Source organism: Procambarus clarkii, chromosome 42 (assembly GCF_040958095.1).
Source record: "Procambarus clarkii isolate CNS0578487 chromosome 42, FALCON_Pclarkii_2.0, whole genome shotgun sequence".
NCBI lineage: Eukaryota > Metazoa > Arthropoda > Malacostraca > Decapoda > Cambaridae > Procambarus > Procambarus clarkii.
In genome coordinates this window covers 1499922-1514921 of record NC_091191.1, presented here as the reverse complement: position 1 = coordinate 1514921, position 15000 = coordinate 1499922, and the positions used below count along the sequence as shown (strand labels likewise).

Below are 15000 nucleotides of genomic sequence, written 5' to 3'. Positions count from 1 at the left end.
GAGGATGATGAGGTGTTGCTGATGGTTCCTGTGTTTGACACATGTCTCGATGTATTTTTTTTTTATGAGATATATACAAGAGTTGTTACATTCTTGTACAGCCACTAGTACGCGTAGCGTTTCGGGCAGGTCCCTGGAATACGATCCCCCGCCGCGAAGAATCGTGAATCGTATCAGTAACTTCGCATATATTTATGGTGGTAATTGTGTCATCTGTATCCGGATGCTTCACGTATATTTTGTCCCAATTGTTATAGGGTATAATCTCCCTATCGCCCCTCAAGATCCAAGCAAGTGCGCCACTCAAAATCTTTTTCAATAGGGAACGAGCCATCGATCTCATTCTGCTTTTGGTAGTGTTAATGACCCGTGTCGCTGGCCAGGAGACCTGGTACTCCAATCACTGTCACTGGATATTATCAACTCCTGCGACGAGTAGAGATTGACTAGCGCGTACTGGACCGCCATGGTTAGTGTGTCCATCTCTCCTGTCTTCACCCTATACGGGGGCGGACAGGTGGGATAGCTGCACTCCTCACCACGACGTGCCATAGGATAGGAGTCTGGATGGAGACATCAGTAACAGTTCTTGCTGGCTTATTAATGGTTTACTGGCAGCTCTTAAGTTTACTGTCGTCTCCACATTTCTTAAATGGATAGAGCAGGGATTAATTCCCCTGCCACATCTTCCCCTGCCACATCTTCCCCTGCCACATCTTCCCCTGCCACATCTTCCCCTGCCACATCTTCCCCTGCCAGATCTTCCCCTGCCACATCTTCCGCTGCCACATCTTCCCCTGCCACATCTTCCCCTGCCACATCTTCCCCTGCCACATCTTCCCCTGCCACATCTTCCGCTGCCACATCTTCCCCTGCCACATCTTCCCCTGCCACATCTTCCCCTGCCACATCTTCCGCTGCCACATCTTCCCCTGCCACATCTTCCCCTGCCACATCTTCCCCTGCCACATCTTCCGCTGCCACATCTTCCCCTGCCACATCTTCCCCTGCCACATCTTCCCCTGCCACATCTTCCCCTGCCACATCTTCCCCTACTTTATCAGCATCATCCCACATACAGTGCCAGCAAGATGATGGGGCGTCGTTTGAGCAGTGTGTGACTGTTAGAGTTTGATGTGTTTGTCATGTATGGAGCTTCGATCTCCGCCCCGCCAGGTGTTCCCGCTTCTGAACTGAGCTCGGGACTGAGCTCAGCTTAGAAGCCCAGAACTCGAGTTGAACTTAGAAGCTCGAAACTCGAGCTTCCGAGCAGCCTGCGGATAGCAGCCTCCGGATAGCAGCCTGCGGATGACAGCCTCCGGATAGCAGCCTGCGGATGACAGCCTCCGGATAGCAGCCTGCGGATGACAGCCTCCGGATAGCAGCCTGGGGATGACAGCCTCCGGATAGCAGCTTCCAGATAGCAGGCTCCGGACCCGTGGTGCCATCTGCTTCCTAAGGAAGTTCTCTTACTTATACCCAATGAAGGTAAAATTAAAACACCGGATGCATTAAATCCCTTGATCACAATTGTTACTGAATCACTCGAAACATAACAAGCTCCCCAAATCTTTATTCATGTAACTCTCTTACAAGTATTTGATGAAGGTCTCTTAAGATGTGGTATAAGGCGTTGGTTTCTCGTGGCAACAATCATTATCATACTCTGTGCAGTTGTATGAAGATGTGATTGATTGTTTTAATTGTTGCCGCCGAAGGGGGCTAGTTTATTGTGCACCCCATACTCATCCTGTGAGCGGTAGCGCAAAAGCATTACAGAGGGCACAAAAGGTCTTTATCAGACCTCATCTTAGATTATTACATAAACAATTTCATCTATCCTTCACACCTTATAGTTACAATGTCAGCTAGTTACAGAGAAAGTGCTATTTCAAGAGCTATATATTTACAGTAAGTCATCATACATTAATGGTAGGTCTTATCGCTAATACATAATAGTTTGACCAATGGGGATATTACAGAGTCATAGGGGAGCTTCTGTTTATTATTAGTCCTCACAATACACTACTTGTTTCTTCATCTCATATGTCGTTCATCTACTGGAAGCGAAATGTGGATACAGTGCAAGGATTTCAGGTAATTTATCCATGGTAATGAGATAGGTTGCCATATCATACAGAGTGAGCTTAGATTTATCTCTAAATGGCTCAATTTAATCCAAAATATAGTGTTCGAGTGTGTGTCCCTGTCTTTGTCCACACACTTTACTTCATCTAGATCCCAATACAAGCCGAACTGCCAGAGATACTTGTAGCCAAGTCTTATACGAGCTGTGACAACATCTGTTAGTCTACTGACGTTGTTACTTGCCCCATACACATGTTTTACTTCACACATTTCATTGTGATGAACAATGGACCTGCTAGTTCCAGTTTGCACAGTTCTAATTTCTTCAAATTTATCCAGGAGTTCTCGTCTAATGACACTTTTAAGGGACCTATTTGATAACTCAAGATTCCGTTCAATACTGTCTTTATTTACTGCAGCCTTAGCAAGGGCGTCAACTTTGTCATGTTCCTGCATGCCAATGTGAGAAGGAATCCACAACATTTTTATATTTACCCTCTTGCTAAGTATGCTTATGTATCTACGTCTAGCTTCCAAGACAAGCACGTTATTACTTGATTGCAAACTGTTTATTGCTCGTAGTGAGGAAAGGAAGTCTGAAATAATTAAACTGTCTACTTCAGTGTTGTCAATAATTTCGAGTGCTACCAGCATTGCTACCAACTCTGCTTGCATTGTGGACGCCCAGTTACTAATTCGGATATTCCTTTGAATTGTGCTGCCATCGGGCTGATGAGCAATAAGATGAGATGTGAACTATCATCCTGGGTCTCTGAGACCCGACCCCCTTCCCCTCAGGTAGCTACTTGAAGGAACCACATCGAATTTCCGGCACTCTTAATATTCTTCTGTTATATTTTCAAGAGTTCTTTGGCTGCCTCTTGCTCTTGATGCAGAGCCTCGACCTCTTTAGCACTTTAGTTTTGTCTAACACTAACTTGGACGATAATATAGCCTCTATTGCCCTCTCTTGTCTAGAGTCTAGAGTAGCGCTCGTCTTCCCTTGTACAGAGTAGCGCTCCTTGTACTTCTCTCACTTACAAAGTTATCCACTCATTACGTAAGAATGGCGCATTACAGCGCTTCGGATTCGTAGTCCTGAGGTTCCGGGTTCGATCCCCGGTGGAGCCGGAGACAAAGGGGCAAAATGTTTCTTTCACCTTGATGCCCCCTGTTACCTAGCAGTAAATAGGTACCTGGGAGTTTGACAGCTGCTACGGGCTGCTTCCCAGAGGGAGGGAGGGGGGGGGGTGTAACGCAAAAGAGGTCTGGTCGAGGACCGGGCCGCGGGGACGCTAAACCCCGAAATTATCTCAAGATGGTGTCATCACCCTCAAGGTAACTTCAAGGTAACCTCAAGGTAGGTCATCAGCTCACCTGAACCCACCTGTAGGCTTGGGTCATTTGCTTCCTGTCACAGAGTTGCAACTCTCTCTCTCTCTCTCCACGTGCCCAACCGTCTCTTCCCGCCAAACACAACACAAAATAAATAAACATCAAATTCCTGGCACTACATAAACTAAGATTACATTTGATTGATGGTCCAAGAGCAGGTAATTGAAAAAGATTGGACTTGCATTTCTTTAACTGCCTTCAGAATATTGAGTAGTTAGCACTTTTAAATATATAAAATATGTCTGTGGAACACCATTCTCAACACAATCGACTTGAGAATGGTCCAGGACGGACCGAAACGTCGTCGTCCCTTCACCTTTTAATGTGTGGTCTGGTCAACATACTTCAGCCATGTTATTGTGACTCCTCGTCTGCATGTGGAACACCTCTTCATTGCTGGGGAGAGAGAGAGAGAGAGAGAGAGAGAGAGAGAGAGAGAGAGAGAGAGAGAGAGAGAGAGAGAGAGAGAGAGAGCGCGAGAGAGCGAGAGAGAGAGAGAGAGAGAGAGAGAGAGAGAGAGAGAGAGAGAGAGAGAGAGAGAGAGAGAGAGAGAGAGAGAGAGAGAGAGAGAGAGAGAGCGAGAGAGAGAGAGAGCGAGAGAGAGAGAGAGCGAGAGAGAGAGAGAGAGAGAGAGAGAGAGAGAGAGAGAGAGAGAGAGAGAGAGAGAGAGAGAGAGAGAGAGAGAGAGAGAGAGAGAGAGAGAGAGAGAGAGAGAGAGCGAGAGAGAGAGAAGAGAGAAGAGAGAAGAGAGAAGAGAGAGAGAGAGAGAGAGAGAGAGAGAGAGAGAGAGAGAGAGAGAGAGAGAGAGAGAGGGAGAGGGAGAGAGGGAGAGAGGGAGAGAGAGAGGGAGAAGGTGGGGAGGGATTTAGGGTATGATGCGTTTGTACCGCCTTTCTCAGGGTGTGCCTGTGGCCGGTCAGTGGTCAGAGGCGAGGTCACCGTGGGAGGGGCCGGGGTCACTGATCTACCACCACTTCACCACAACACTCTACAATTACTGCTGAGGTAGCGTGGACGCAATGCCAGGCCCCTGCCACTCCCATTCGACCCCTTCAACCCTCCTCATTCCAGTACCCCATTGAAGCCCCCCATCCTTCCAGCATACCTCTCCGGATCCATTAGCCCCTCCATACAACCCTCCCCCACCTACACTACCTCCCAGAAGCATTCCTTGTACATCCAATAGTGTCTTCCAACATTCCTACCGCCAGTTCTGTCTTCTCACTGTTCCTCCAAGCACTCTTAAACCACTCCAAAGGTTATGACATTAACTAGTGTGTCCTAACTCCCCTCTTCCCTTAGTTTGCTCCTCCAAGACTTCCTCCATATTCTACAAAGACCTCCAAACTGAGAGATTCATTCATCAGAGAGAAAACAATGAGTGTGTAGTGGAATAGTTAGTTTAAGCGAGTGGTGAAGACAATGACAGTAGTTATGGTGAGAGAGGGGAGGGCGGGTGAGTGTGGAGGAGGAAGGCAGATGTGTCCACCAGATAAACCACAGACCTGGGCTTCCAACCACAATCCTCACCTTTATTGCTCCTCAATTTTCTAGACGCTGTGAACACGAGCGTCTAAACTGTCGTGGTTTATTGGCGTTGATCCATCGACATTTAGACCCTTCCGAGAACTAAGGATAATTGTCCTCGATAGGTTCGGTGAGTTGGTCTGGGCTCGTACTTATCATTAGAGAAAAACCCTTCAAATTAGGCGCTGTCAAATCGTGAGGAGAGACTGCATCAAACGCACGCCTCACCTGTGGCTTGAGATACTCCCTGAGATGATCACGCACCACGGTTTTCTGTACTGTCATTTACCTGAATTTACCTGAGGGCCGCCGGATTTTATTTTGTTGACTACTGCACATTGGGTTCTCTTAGTCAGGAAATTGTAGATCCATCTGCCTATTTTTCCCGGTGATTCCTTTTGCACGTATTTTATGTGCAATAACACCATGGTCTCATTTGTCGAAGGCTTTTGCGAAATCTGTGTAAATTACATCAGCGTTTTGTTTGTCTTCTATGGCATCTAATGCCATGTCATAGTGGTCCAGCAACTGTGACAGGCAAGAGCGCCCTGTCCTGAAACCATGTCCGGGGTTATGGAGATGCTGAGATTCCATGTATTTTGTGATCTTACTTCTTAGATTTCTTAGATACTCTCAAAGATTTTTATGATGTGCGATGTTGGTGCTATCGGTCTGTAATTTTTTGCCTCAGCCTTATTTCCTCTTTTATGGAGTGGTGCTATCTCTGCTGTTTTTAGTATGTCAGGAATAACGCCAGTATCTAGGCTTTGTCTCCAAAGAATGTGAAGGGCCTGCGGTAGTGTTTTTTTTTAGTTCTTGATGAATATATAGGTCCAAGAATCCGGGCCTGGTGCAGAGTGCATAGGCATATTGTTTATGGCGTCTTCAAAATCCAGTGGGGATAGGGCGACGTCTGATATATGATTTGATGTTGGTATCACATACATGAAAAATTCATTTGGATTATCAATCTTCAGTGTGTTTAGTGGCTCGCTGAAAACAGAGTCGTACTGCTTCCTCAGTATTTCGCTCATTTCTTTGTTGTCATCTGTGAATGTTCCATCTCCTGCGAATGTTCGCAGGGGCCCGATACTAGATGTGTTTTTTTTATCTTGATTTTGCATAGGTTATCTTGAGGTTATCTTGAGATGATTTCGGGGCTTTTAGTGTCCCCGCGGCCCGGTCCTCGACGAGGCCTCCACCCCCAGGAAGCAGCCCGTGACAGCTGACTAACACCCAGGTACCTAATTTTTTGCTAGGTAACAGGGGGCATAGGGTGAAAGAAACTCTGCCCATTGTTTCTCGCCGGCGCCTGGGATCGAACCCAGGAGCACAGGATCACAAGTCCAGCGTGCTGTCCGCTCGGCCGACCGGCTCCCTAGTGGAAAACATATTTCGGATTTCTCTCCTCTTTGACTCTCCTGGATTTTATATGATTTTTGTAGCTTTAGTCCAATCGTTTCAATTTCTCTGCCTAGCTTTCTTAGCCGTTCTTGAGATAGGGTGCGACTCTCAAGTTGTTCCCCGATTCGTTTTCTACGCATTTAAAGGGAACGACGTTCCCGTTCCAACTGCTTCTCTTCCTCTTTAGTCTTAGGGGTATGCGGTTGGAACATATTTCTAGTGCTACTGAGCTTATTTTTTCCAGGCTCTGGTTCAGGTTTGCATTTTCTAGCTGTTCTTCCCAGTTTATTTCTGTGAAGTCCTGGTTTATTTGCTCCAAGTTTATCTGTTTATTATTGAAAATAAATTTGCTGAATTCTCCTTCTCCTCTGAGATTTGGGGCTGGTTGTCTATTGTTATTATTATTATTTTCTACCACAGACGTTACCTTGAGGTGCTTCCGGGGCTTATCGTCCCCGCGGCCCGGTCGTCGACCAGGCCTCCTGGTTGCCGGACTGATCAACCAGGCTGTTGGACGCGGCTGCTCGCAGCCTGACGTATGAGTCACGTGGCCACACATTAACAGTGCTAACCAGTATATATATTCGTTTGCCTTGTTCGGGTAGAATGTAGACACAGTAGTCACTTCTGTATATATTTATTGAGTGAGACAAACAGGTGTATAACTATCCAGCCGAGGTCCTTCTACTATGAGTCTGTGAGGATAACTGAGGCTGCTGGGAGCCTGGCTTGATGCTCCTCTGTCTGGCATGACGTCAGAGGACTACTTGCCTGTGATTGGTTACATTTCAACTGACATAGAATTTGAGTATAACATATATACATTTTCTTCTGTCCTCCATGGACAGGGTTAGAGATTTGTCAAACATACAGTTCAGGGATTTATTGAACAATCAACCACAGAAGGTGATTATAGTGCTTTTAAAATGCTAGGCTAAGCTTCATACGTAAATACATAAATACACAGATTTACGTATGCCCTATATAAAGTGTTCGATCTGTCATTTACATAGTGTCATTAATGTGCATTTACAAAGGTGAAATGGAATTCTGATCAGCTTGGGCTGGTTGTGAAGGTCTGCTCCCCATGCTTGTCAGAACTTCAATTAATTTATGATCTGAGTTACAGGTATTTGTAATCATTATGTTCCTGATCAGTTCATCATTGTTAGTGAAAATGAGGTCGAGCGTGTTCTCTTTTCTAGTTGGTTCTATTATTTGATGGTTTAAGGCAAATCTGTCACACACCCGCAGCAGGTCATTTGCATGTGACTGTTCATTTAGGCTGTTTCCCGGTATTCTCTCGGACATAACTGTATTAGCCAGGTGCTTCCATTTCAGGTGCCGTGCGTTGAAGTTCTCAAGCAGGATGATGTTTGGGGCTGGATTTGTGAGGTTTTCTAAGCAGTTTTCTATTTTCATTAGTTGGTCTTTAAATTGCTGAGGATTTGCCTCCGGTGACTTATATACAAGGACAATAACTACATTTAGGATCTCTATTTTGATTATCAGCACTTTCACCATATCATTTGTGGTGTTTAGCAGCTCAGTACAGATGAGTCTGAAAAAATTGTACTCTGAGATCCATATTTCACCATCATGTGCCTCGTGTAGGAGGACAGCTATATAATGAACTTTGTTATTTTTGTGTGATTTTATACCCTGGATGTTATCTTATCTTGAGGTTATCTTGAGATGATTTCGGGGCTTTTTAGTGTCCCCGCGGCCCGGTCCTCGACCACGCCTCCACCCCCAGGAAGCAGCCCGTGACAGCTGACTAACACCCAGGTACCTATTTTACTGCTAGGTAACAGGGGCATAGGGTGAAAGAAACTCTACCTATTGTTTCTCGCCGGCGCCTGGGATCGAACCCAGGACCACAGGATCACAAGTCCAGCGTGCTGTCCGCTCGGCCGACCGACTCCCTCCAAATATTGTTGGCAAATAAAAATGATGTTATCGTGTTTGGGGAATTGCTGGATGCCTTACTTGGTGTTAATATTTGAGGCTGTGGTAGGGAGACCACTGTGCTTCCCTGGAAACACAAACCGAAACTGTCTCTATTTCCCGCTTGTTACAACTTGTAATAAAGTTGTTACATCTTGGCTTAACGTGTTTATGACGTATTAGAACGTTGTTAAAACTTGCTATATTGGTTGTTATAACTGGTTAGGAGGTGTTAAAACTTGTTCGAACGTTGTACCAACGTCGTAGTTTCGGTGTGTGTTTGGCGGGTTGTGTCCTCTCTAGCATATGACCGAGTAGAGTCATATTCTAGAGAGTGGTAGACATTTTTAGCCATTCTTCTCCTCCTCCTCTTGCTAAAAAAAATCACGATAAATAGAGTTTGATAATAAGATAAATAGGCGTTGGATAATAGATAAATAAGGTAGCGGGAATTATACTATTCTAATGCTTGGGGATTTTAATCACCGTTAAATAGACTGGGTAACTTCGGACCCCAAGCGGCTTAACAAAGAGAGAGAGAGCCAAGCTGGTGTACACAGCAGACAAGGACATCAAGAGGCAGCATGCCACAGTAAAGAGAGAGAGAGAAAAAAAGAGAGAGAGAGAGGACCCACCAGCAATACTTGCCCTGCTGTTTACCCAAAACGAGGTTGACGTCGAGAAGACGGAGGACGATAGAAACCGCCAACCCGTCCTCTTAAAAATAACGTCACTTTTGGCCCGTATGCGCGCTATGGCCAAATTTGGATGTAATTTGAAATGAAATCGACTCACAAAAGTGACGTTCTGTTCCGTTTTCTGTTTGAGTCGTCCGGCCTACGCGGAGAGGTTAGGAGAGGACACTTTAAATTAACGTTTTTCATAACGTTTTTGAAACTTTATGAGAATTTCCTGCTCACCTAACCTATCAGAGGACCCTTAACTTACTGTTGTAGAAAAAAAAATCCCAAATTTACTTTTTTTTTTTTCATTTTCAAATTACGTCCAAATTCGGCCATACGGGCAAACGGCCAAAAGCGACGTTATTTTTAAGAGGACAGGTTGGATCCCTGTGCTACTGCTTTCCAGTAGATAGTGTCGGTAAAGGAAAGTGTATTAGGAAACAAATTGAAGACGACGATTGATCACAGACGTCAGGGGACTACAGGAGGACGAGCCTACAACAACACCAGTGTGAAAGATAATTAGAGGGGTAATTAAACAAATATATACTCATATATACTTCCACTCATGTATATACCATAGTCCTTAAAAGTATTGCAACGATTACATATAACATTAACTTCAAAGAGATATTCAAGTTCATGCAAGAGGTCTGCGTTTATCGATCATACAATTTCTGAAGACATGAAGGAAAACGTTGACCAAATTAATGAAATTTAAAACTATATCATTTTGGCGACTTCATCGGAAAGTCAGTGAAGGTGTGAACATAATTGATATTATTGTTACCTGACGGGGGTGTCAACTACACTCCCCCTGCAGGGCTCTGACCTCTGACGGGGGTGTCAACTACACTCCCCTGCAGGGCTCTGACCTCTGACGGGGGTGTCAACTACACTCCCCCTGCAGGGCTCTGACCTCTGACGGGGGTGTCAACTACACTCTTCCCCTGCAGGGCTCTGACCTCTGACGGGGGTGTCAACTACACTCCCCCCTGCAGGGCTCTGACCTCTGACGGGGGTGTCAACTACACTCCCCCTGCAGGGCTCTGACCTCTGACGGGGGTGTCAACTACACTCCCCCTGCAGGGCTCTGACCTCTGACGGGGGTGTCAACTACACTCCCCCTGCAGGGCTCTGACCTCTGACGGGGGTGTCAACTACACTCCCCCTGCAGGGCTCTGACCTCTGACGGGGGTGTCAACTACACTCCCCCTGCAGGGCTCTGACCTCTGACGGGGGTGTCAACTACACTCCCCCCTGCAGGGCTCTGACCTCTGACGGGGGTGTCAACTACACTCCCCCCTGCAGGGCTCTGACCTCTGACGGGGGTGTCAACTACACTCCCCCTGCAGGGCTCTGACCTCTGACGGGGGTGTCAACTACACTCCCCCTGCAGGGCTCTGACCTCTGACGGGGGTGTCAACTACACTCCCCCTGCAGGGCTCTGACCTCTGACGGGGGTGTCAACTACACTCCCCCTGCAGGGCTCTGACCTCTGACGGGGGTGTCAACTACACTCCCCCCTGCAGGGCTCTGACCTCTGACGGGGGTGTCAACTACACTCCCCCTGCAGGGCTCTGACCTCTGACGGGGGTGTCAACTACACTCCCCCCTGCAGGGCTCTGACCTCTGACGGGGGTGTCAACTACACTCCCCCTGCAGGGCTCTGAGCTCTGACGGGGGTGTCAACTACACTCCCCCTGCAGGGCTCTGACCTCTGACAGAGGTGTCAACTACACTCTTCCCCTGCAGGGCTCTGACCTCTGACGGGGGTGTCAACCACACTCCCCCTGCAGGGCTCTGACCTCTGACGGGGGTGTCAACCACACTCCCCCTGCAGGGCTCTGACCTCTGACGGGGGTGTCAACTACACTCCCCCTGCAGGGCTCTGACCTCTGACGGGGGTGTCAACTACACTCCCCCTGCAGGGCTCTGACCTCTGACGGGGGTGTCAACTACACTCCCCCTGCAGGGCTCTGACCTCTGACGGGGGTGTCAACTACACTCCCCCTGCAGGGCTCTGACCTCTGACGGGGGTGTCAACTACACTCCCCCCTGCAGGGCTCTGACCTCTGACGGGGGTGTCAACTACACTCCCCCTGCAGGGCTCTGACCTCTGACGGGGGTGTCAACTACACTCCCCCTGCAGGGCTCTGACCTCTGACGGGGGTGTCAACTACACTCCCCCTGCAGGGCTCTGACCTCTTATCATGACTCAGACAAATAATTTTACGTAAAGAAACTCGTTTATAAATCTACAAACATTTATGATTAATTTTTGTAATTGGAGCACAATTAACAATTTATATATAATTCATGGATTATTACATTGATTGTATCGACCGATGGTAATCTTGATAAACCTGTAGTGAACACTTGACACTGAACACTTGACACTGAACTTTTGACACTGAACACTTGACACTGAACTTTTGACACTGAACACTTGACACTGAACACTGGATACTGTACGCTGGATACTGAACACTGAACACTGGATACTGTACGCTGGATTCTGAACACTGGATACTGTACGCTGGATACTGAACACTGGATACTGTACGCTGGATACTGAACACTGAACACTGGATACTGTACGCTGGATTCTGAACACTGGATACTGTACGCTGGATACTGAACACTGGATACTGTACGCTGGATTCTGAACACTGGATACTGTACGCTGGATACTGAACACTGGATACTGTACGCTGGATACTGAACACTGGATACTGTACGCTGGATACTGAACACTGAACACTGGATACTGTACGCTGGATTCTGAACACTGAACACTGGATACTGTACGATGGATTCTGAACACTGAACACTGGATACTGTACGCTGGATTCTGAACACTGGATACTGTACGCTGGATACTGAACATTGGATACTGTACGCTGGATACTGAACACTGAACACTGGATACTGTACACTGGATACTGAACACTGGATACTGTACGCTGGATTCTGAACACTGGATACTGTATACTGTACGCTGGATACTGAACACTGGATACTGTACGCTGGATACTGAACACTGGATACTGTACGCTGGATTCTGAACACCGGATACTGAATACTGTACGCTGGATACTGAACACTGAACACTGGATACTGTACGCTGGACACTGAACACTGGATACTGTACGCTGGATACTGAACACTGGATACTGTACGCTGGATACTGAACACTGGATACTGTACGCTGGATACTGAACACTGAACACTGGATACTGTACGCTGGATACTGAACACTGAACACTGGATACTGTACGCTGGATACTGAACACTGTATACTGTATGCTGGATACTGAACACTGAACACTGGATACTGTACGCTGAACACTGGATACTGTACGCTGAACACTGAACACTGGATACTGTACGCTGAACACTGAACACTGGATACTGTACGCTGAACACTGAACACTGGATACTGTACGCTGAACACTGAACACTGGATACTGTACGCTGAACACTGAACACTGGATACTGTACGCTGAACACTGAACACTGAACACTGGACAGAGTGACACATCACTCACTAGACAGGCTCGGTAGAACTCTACAACCTAAAAATAACACGAAACCCGGAATACTCTAAAGGATAATAAGTAGTGTCGCCGGTCGAAGCTGAGTGCGACGCCCAAGAACACGACATCTGGTGAGGAAAACGTGATACAAGACTCGAGCATAATATTTACATTCAACCGAAGATGCCCCCCCTCCAATAACTTGGGCTGGACGGTAGAGCGACGGTCTCACTTCATGCAGGTCGGCGTTCAATCCCCGACAGTCCAAGTGGTTGGGGCACCATTCCTTCCCCCCCCCGTCCCATTCCAAATCCTTATCTTGACCCCTTCCAAGGGCTATATAGTCGTTATGGCTTGGCGCTTTCTCCTGATAGTTCCCCTTCAACCGAAGACGGTAAGATAAGGTAATTATCAGGAGGGAGCGCTAAGCCATTACGCCGCACTTGGAAGGGGTCAGGATAAGGATTTGGGATGGGACGGGGGTGTGATAAGGAATGCCCTGGAAACACAAACCGAAACTGTCTCTATTTTCCGCTTGTAACAACTTGTAATAAAGTTGTTACATCTAGGCTTAATGTGTTTATGACGTATTGGAACGTTGTTACAACTTGATATATTGGTTGTTATAACTGGTTAGGAGGTGTTAAAACTTGTTCGAACGTTGTACCAACGTCGTAGTTTCGGTGTGTGTTTGGAGGGTGGTGCTCAATCACTCGTGGACGGTCGGGGATTGAACGCCGACCTGCGTGAAGCGAGACCGTTGCTCTAACGTGAAGGTAGAGTTATGAGAACTTTGTAAACAATAATGGTAGTCTTCTAAGATATGTTGAGCGCGTCAAGAATATGCCTGGAGGCTCACGTGTTCCAGTGGAGGTGATATATCCTAGCTAGAGTATAGTGTATACTTCACGGGTGTATAATACACCTATGGCAGCAAGGTGGAGTGAAGGTTGGTTGTTGACAGCGGGGCGGTGACGGGTGAGTGTCGCGGGGCGGACGGTGACGGGTGAATGTCGCGGGGCGGCCAGTGACGGGTGAGTGTCGCGGGGCGGCCAGTGACGGGTGAGTGTCGCGGGGGCGGCCAGTGACGGGTGAGTGTCGCGGGGCGGCCAGTGACGGGTGAGTGTCGCGGGGGCGGCCAGTGACGGGTGAGTGTCGCGGGGCGGCCATTGACGGGTGAGTGTCGCGGGGCGGCCAGTGACGGGTGAGTGTCGCGGGGCGGCCAGTGACGGGTGAGTGTCGCGGGGGCGGCCAGTGACGGGTGAGTGTCGCGGGGCGGACGGTGACGGGTGCGTTTCGCGGGGCGGCCAGTGACGGGTGAGTGTCATGGGGCGGCCAGTGACGGGTGAGTGTCGCGGGGCGGCCAGTGACGGTGAGTGTCGCGGAGCGGCCAGTGACGGGTGAGTGTCGCTGGGCGGCCAGTGACGGGTGAGTGTCGTGGGGCGGCCAGTGACGGGTGAGTGTCGCGGGGGCGGCCAGTGACGGGTGAGTGTCGCGGGGGCGGGCAGTGACGGGTGAGTGTCGCGGGGGCGGCCAGTGACGGGTGAGTGTCGCGGGGCGGCCAGTGACGGGTGAGTGTCGCGGGGGCGGCCAGTGACGGGTGAGTGTCGCGGGGCGGCCAGTGACAGGTGAGTGTCGCGGGGGGCGGCCAGTGACGGGTGAGTGTCGCGGGGGCGGCCAGTGACGGGTGAGTGTCGTGGGGGCGGCCAGTGACGGGTGAGTGTCGCGGGGGCGGCCAGTGATGGGTGAGTGTCGCGGGGGCGGCCAGTGACGGGTGAGTGTCGCGGGGGCGGCCAGTGACGGGTGAGTGTCGCGGGGGGCGGCCAGTGACGGGTGAGTGTCACGGGGGCGGCCAGTGACGGGTGAGTGTCACGGGGGCGGCCAGTGACGGGTGAGTGTCACGGGGGCGGCCAGTGACGGGTGAGTGTCACGGGGGCGGCCAGTGACGGGTGAGTGTCACGGGGGCGGCCAGTGACGGGTGAGTGTCGCGGGGCGGCCAGTGACGGGTGAGTGTCGCGGGGGCGGCCAGTGACGGGTGAGTGTCGCGGGGCGGCCATTGACGGGTGAGTGTCGCGGGGCGGCCAGTGACGGGTGAGTGTCGCGGGGCGGCCAGTGGCGGGTGAGTGTCGCGGGGGCGGCCAGTGACGGGTGAGTGTCGCGGGGCGGACGGTGACGGGTGCGTTTCGCGGGGCGGCCAGTGACGGGTGAGTGTCATGGGGCGGCCAGTGACGGGTGAGTGTCGCGGGGCGGCCAGTGACGGTGAGTGTCGCGGAGCGGCCAGTGACGGGTGAGTGTCGCGGGGCAGCCAGTGACGGGTGAGTGTCGTGGGGCGGCCAGTGACGGGTGAGTGTCGCGGGGGCGGCCAGTGACGGGTGAGTGTCGCGGGGGCGGCCAGTGACGGGTGAGTGTCGCGGGGG

The 15000-nt window shown here is 49.6% G+C and overlaps 2 protein-coding genes across 2 annotated transcripts in view; one reads left to right on the top strand and one right to left on the bottom strand.

Annotated features, from left to right (window-relative positions):
• LOC123770330 (uncharacterized) overlaps positions 1-15000 on the top strand; it is a 197647-nt gene that overhangs the window by 34888 nt on the left and 147759 nt on the right. The window lies entirely within an intron of this gene.
• LOC138373337 (acrosomal protein SP-10-like) lies at positions 649-1077 on the bottom strand. The gene has a single exon (XM_069339530.1). It carries the CDS (start codon positions 1075-1077, stop codon positions 649-651), a length of 429 nt encoding a protein of 142 aa, XP_069195631.1.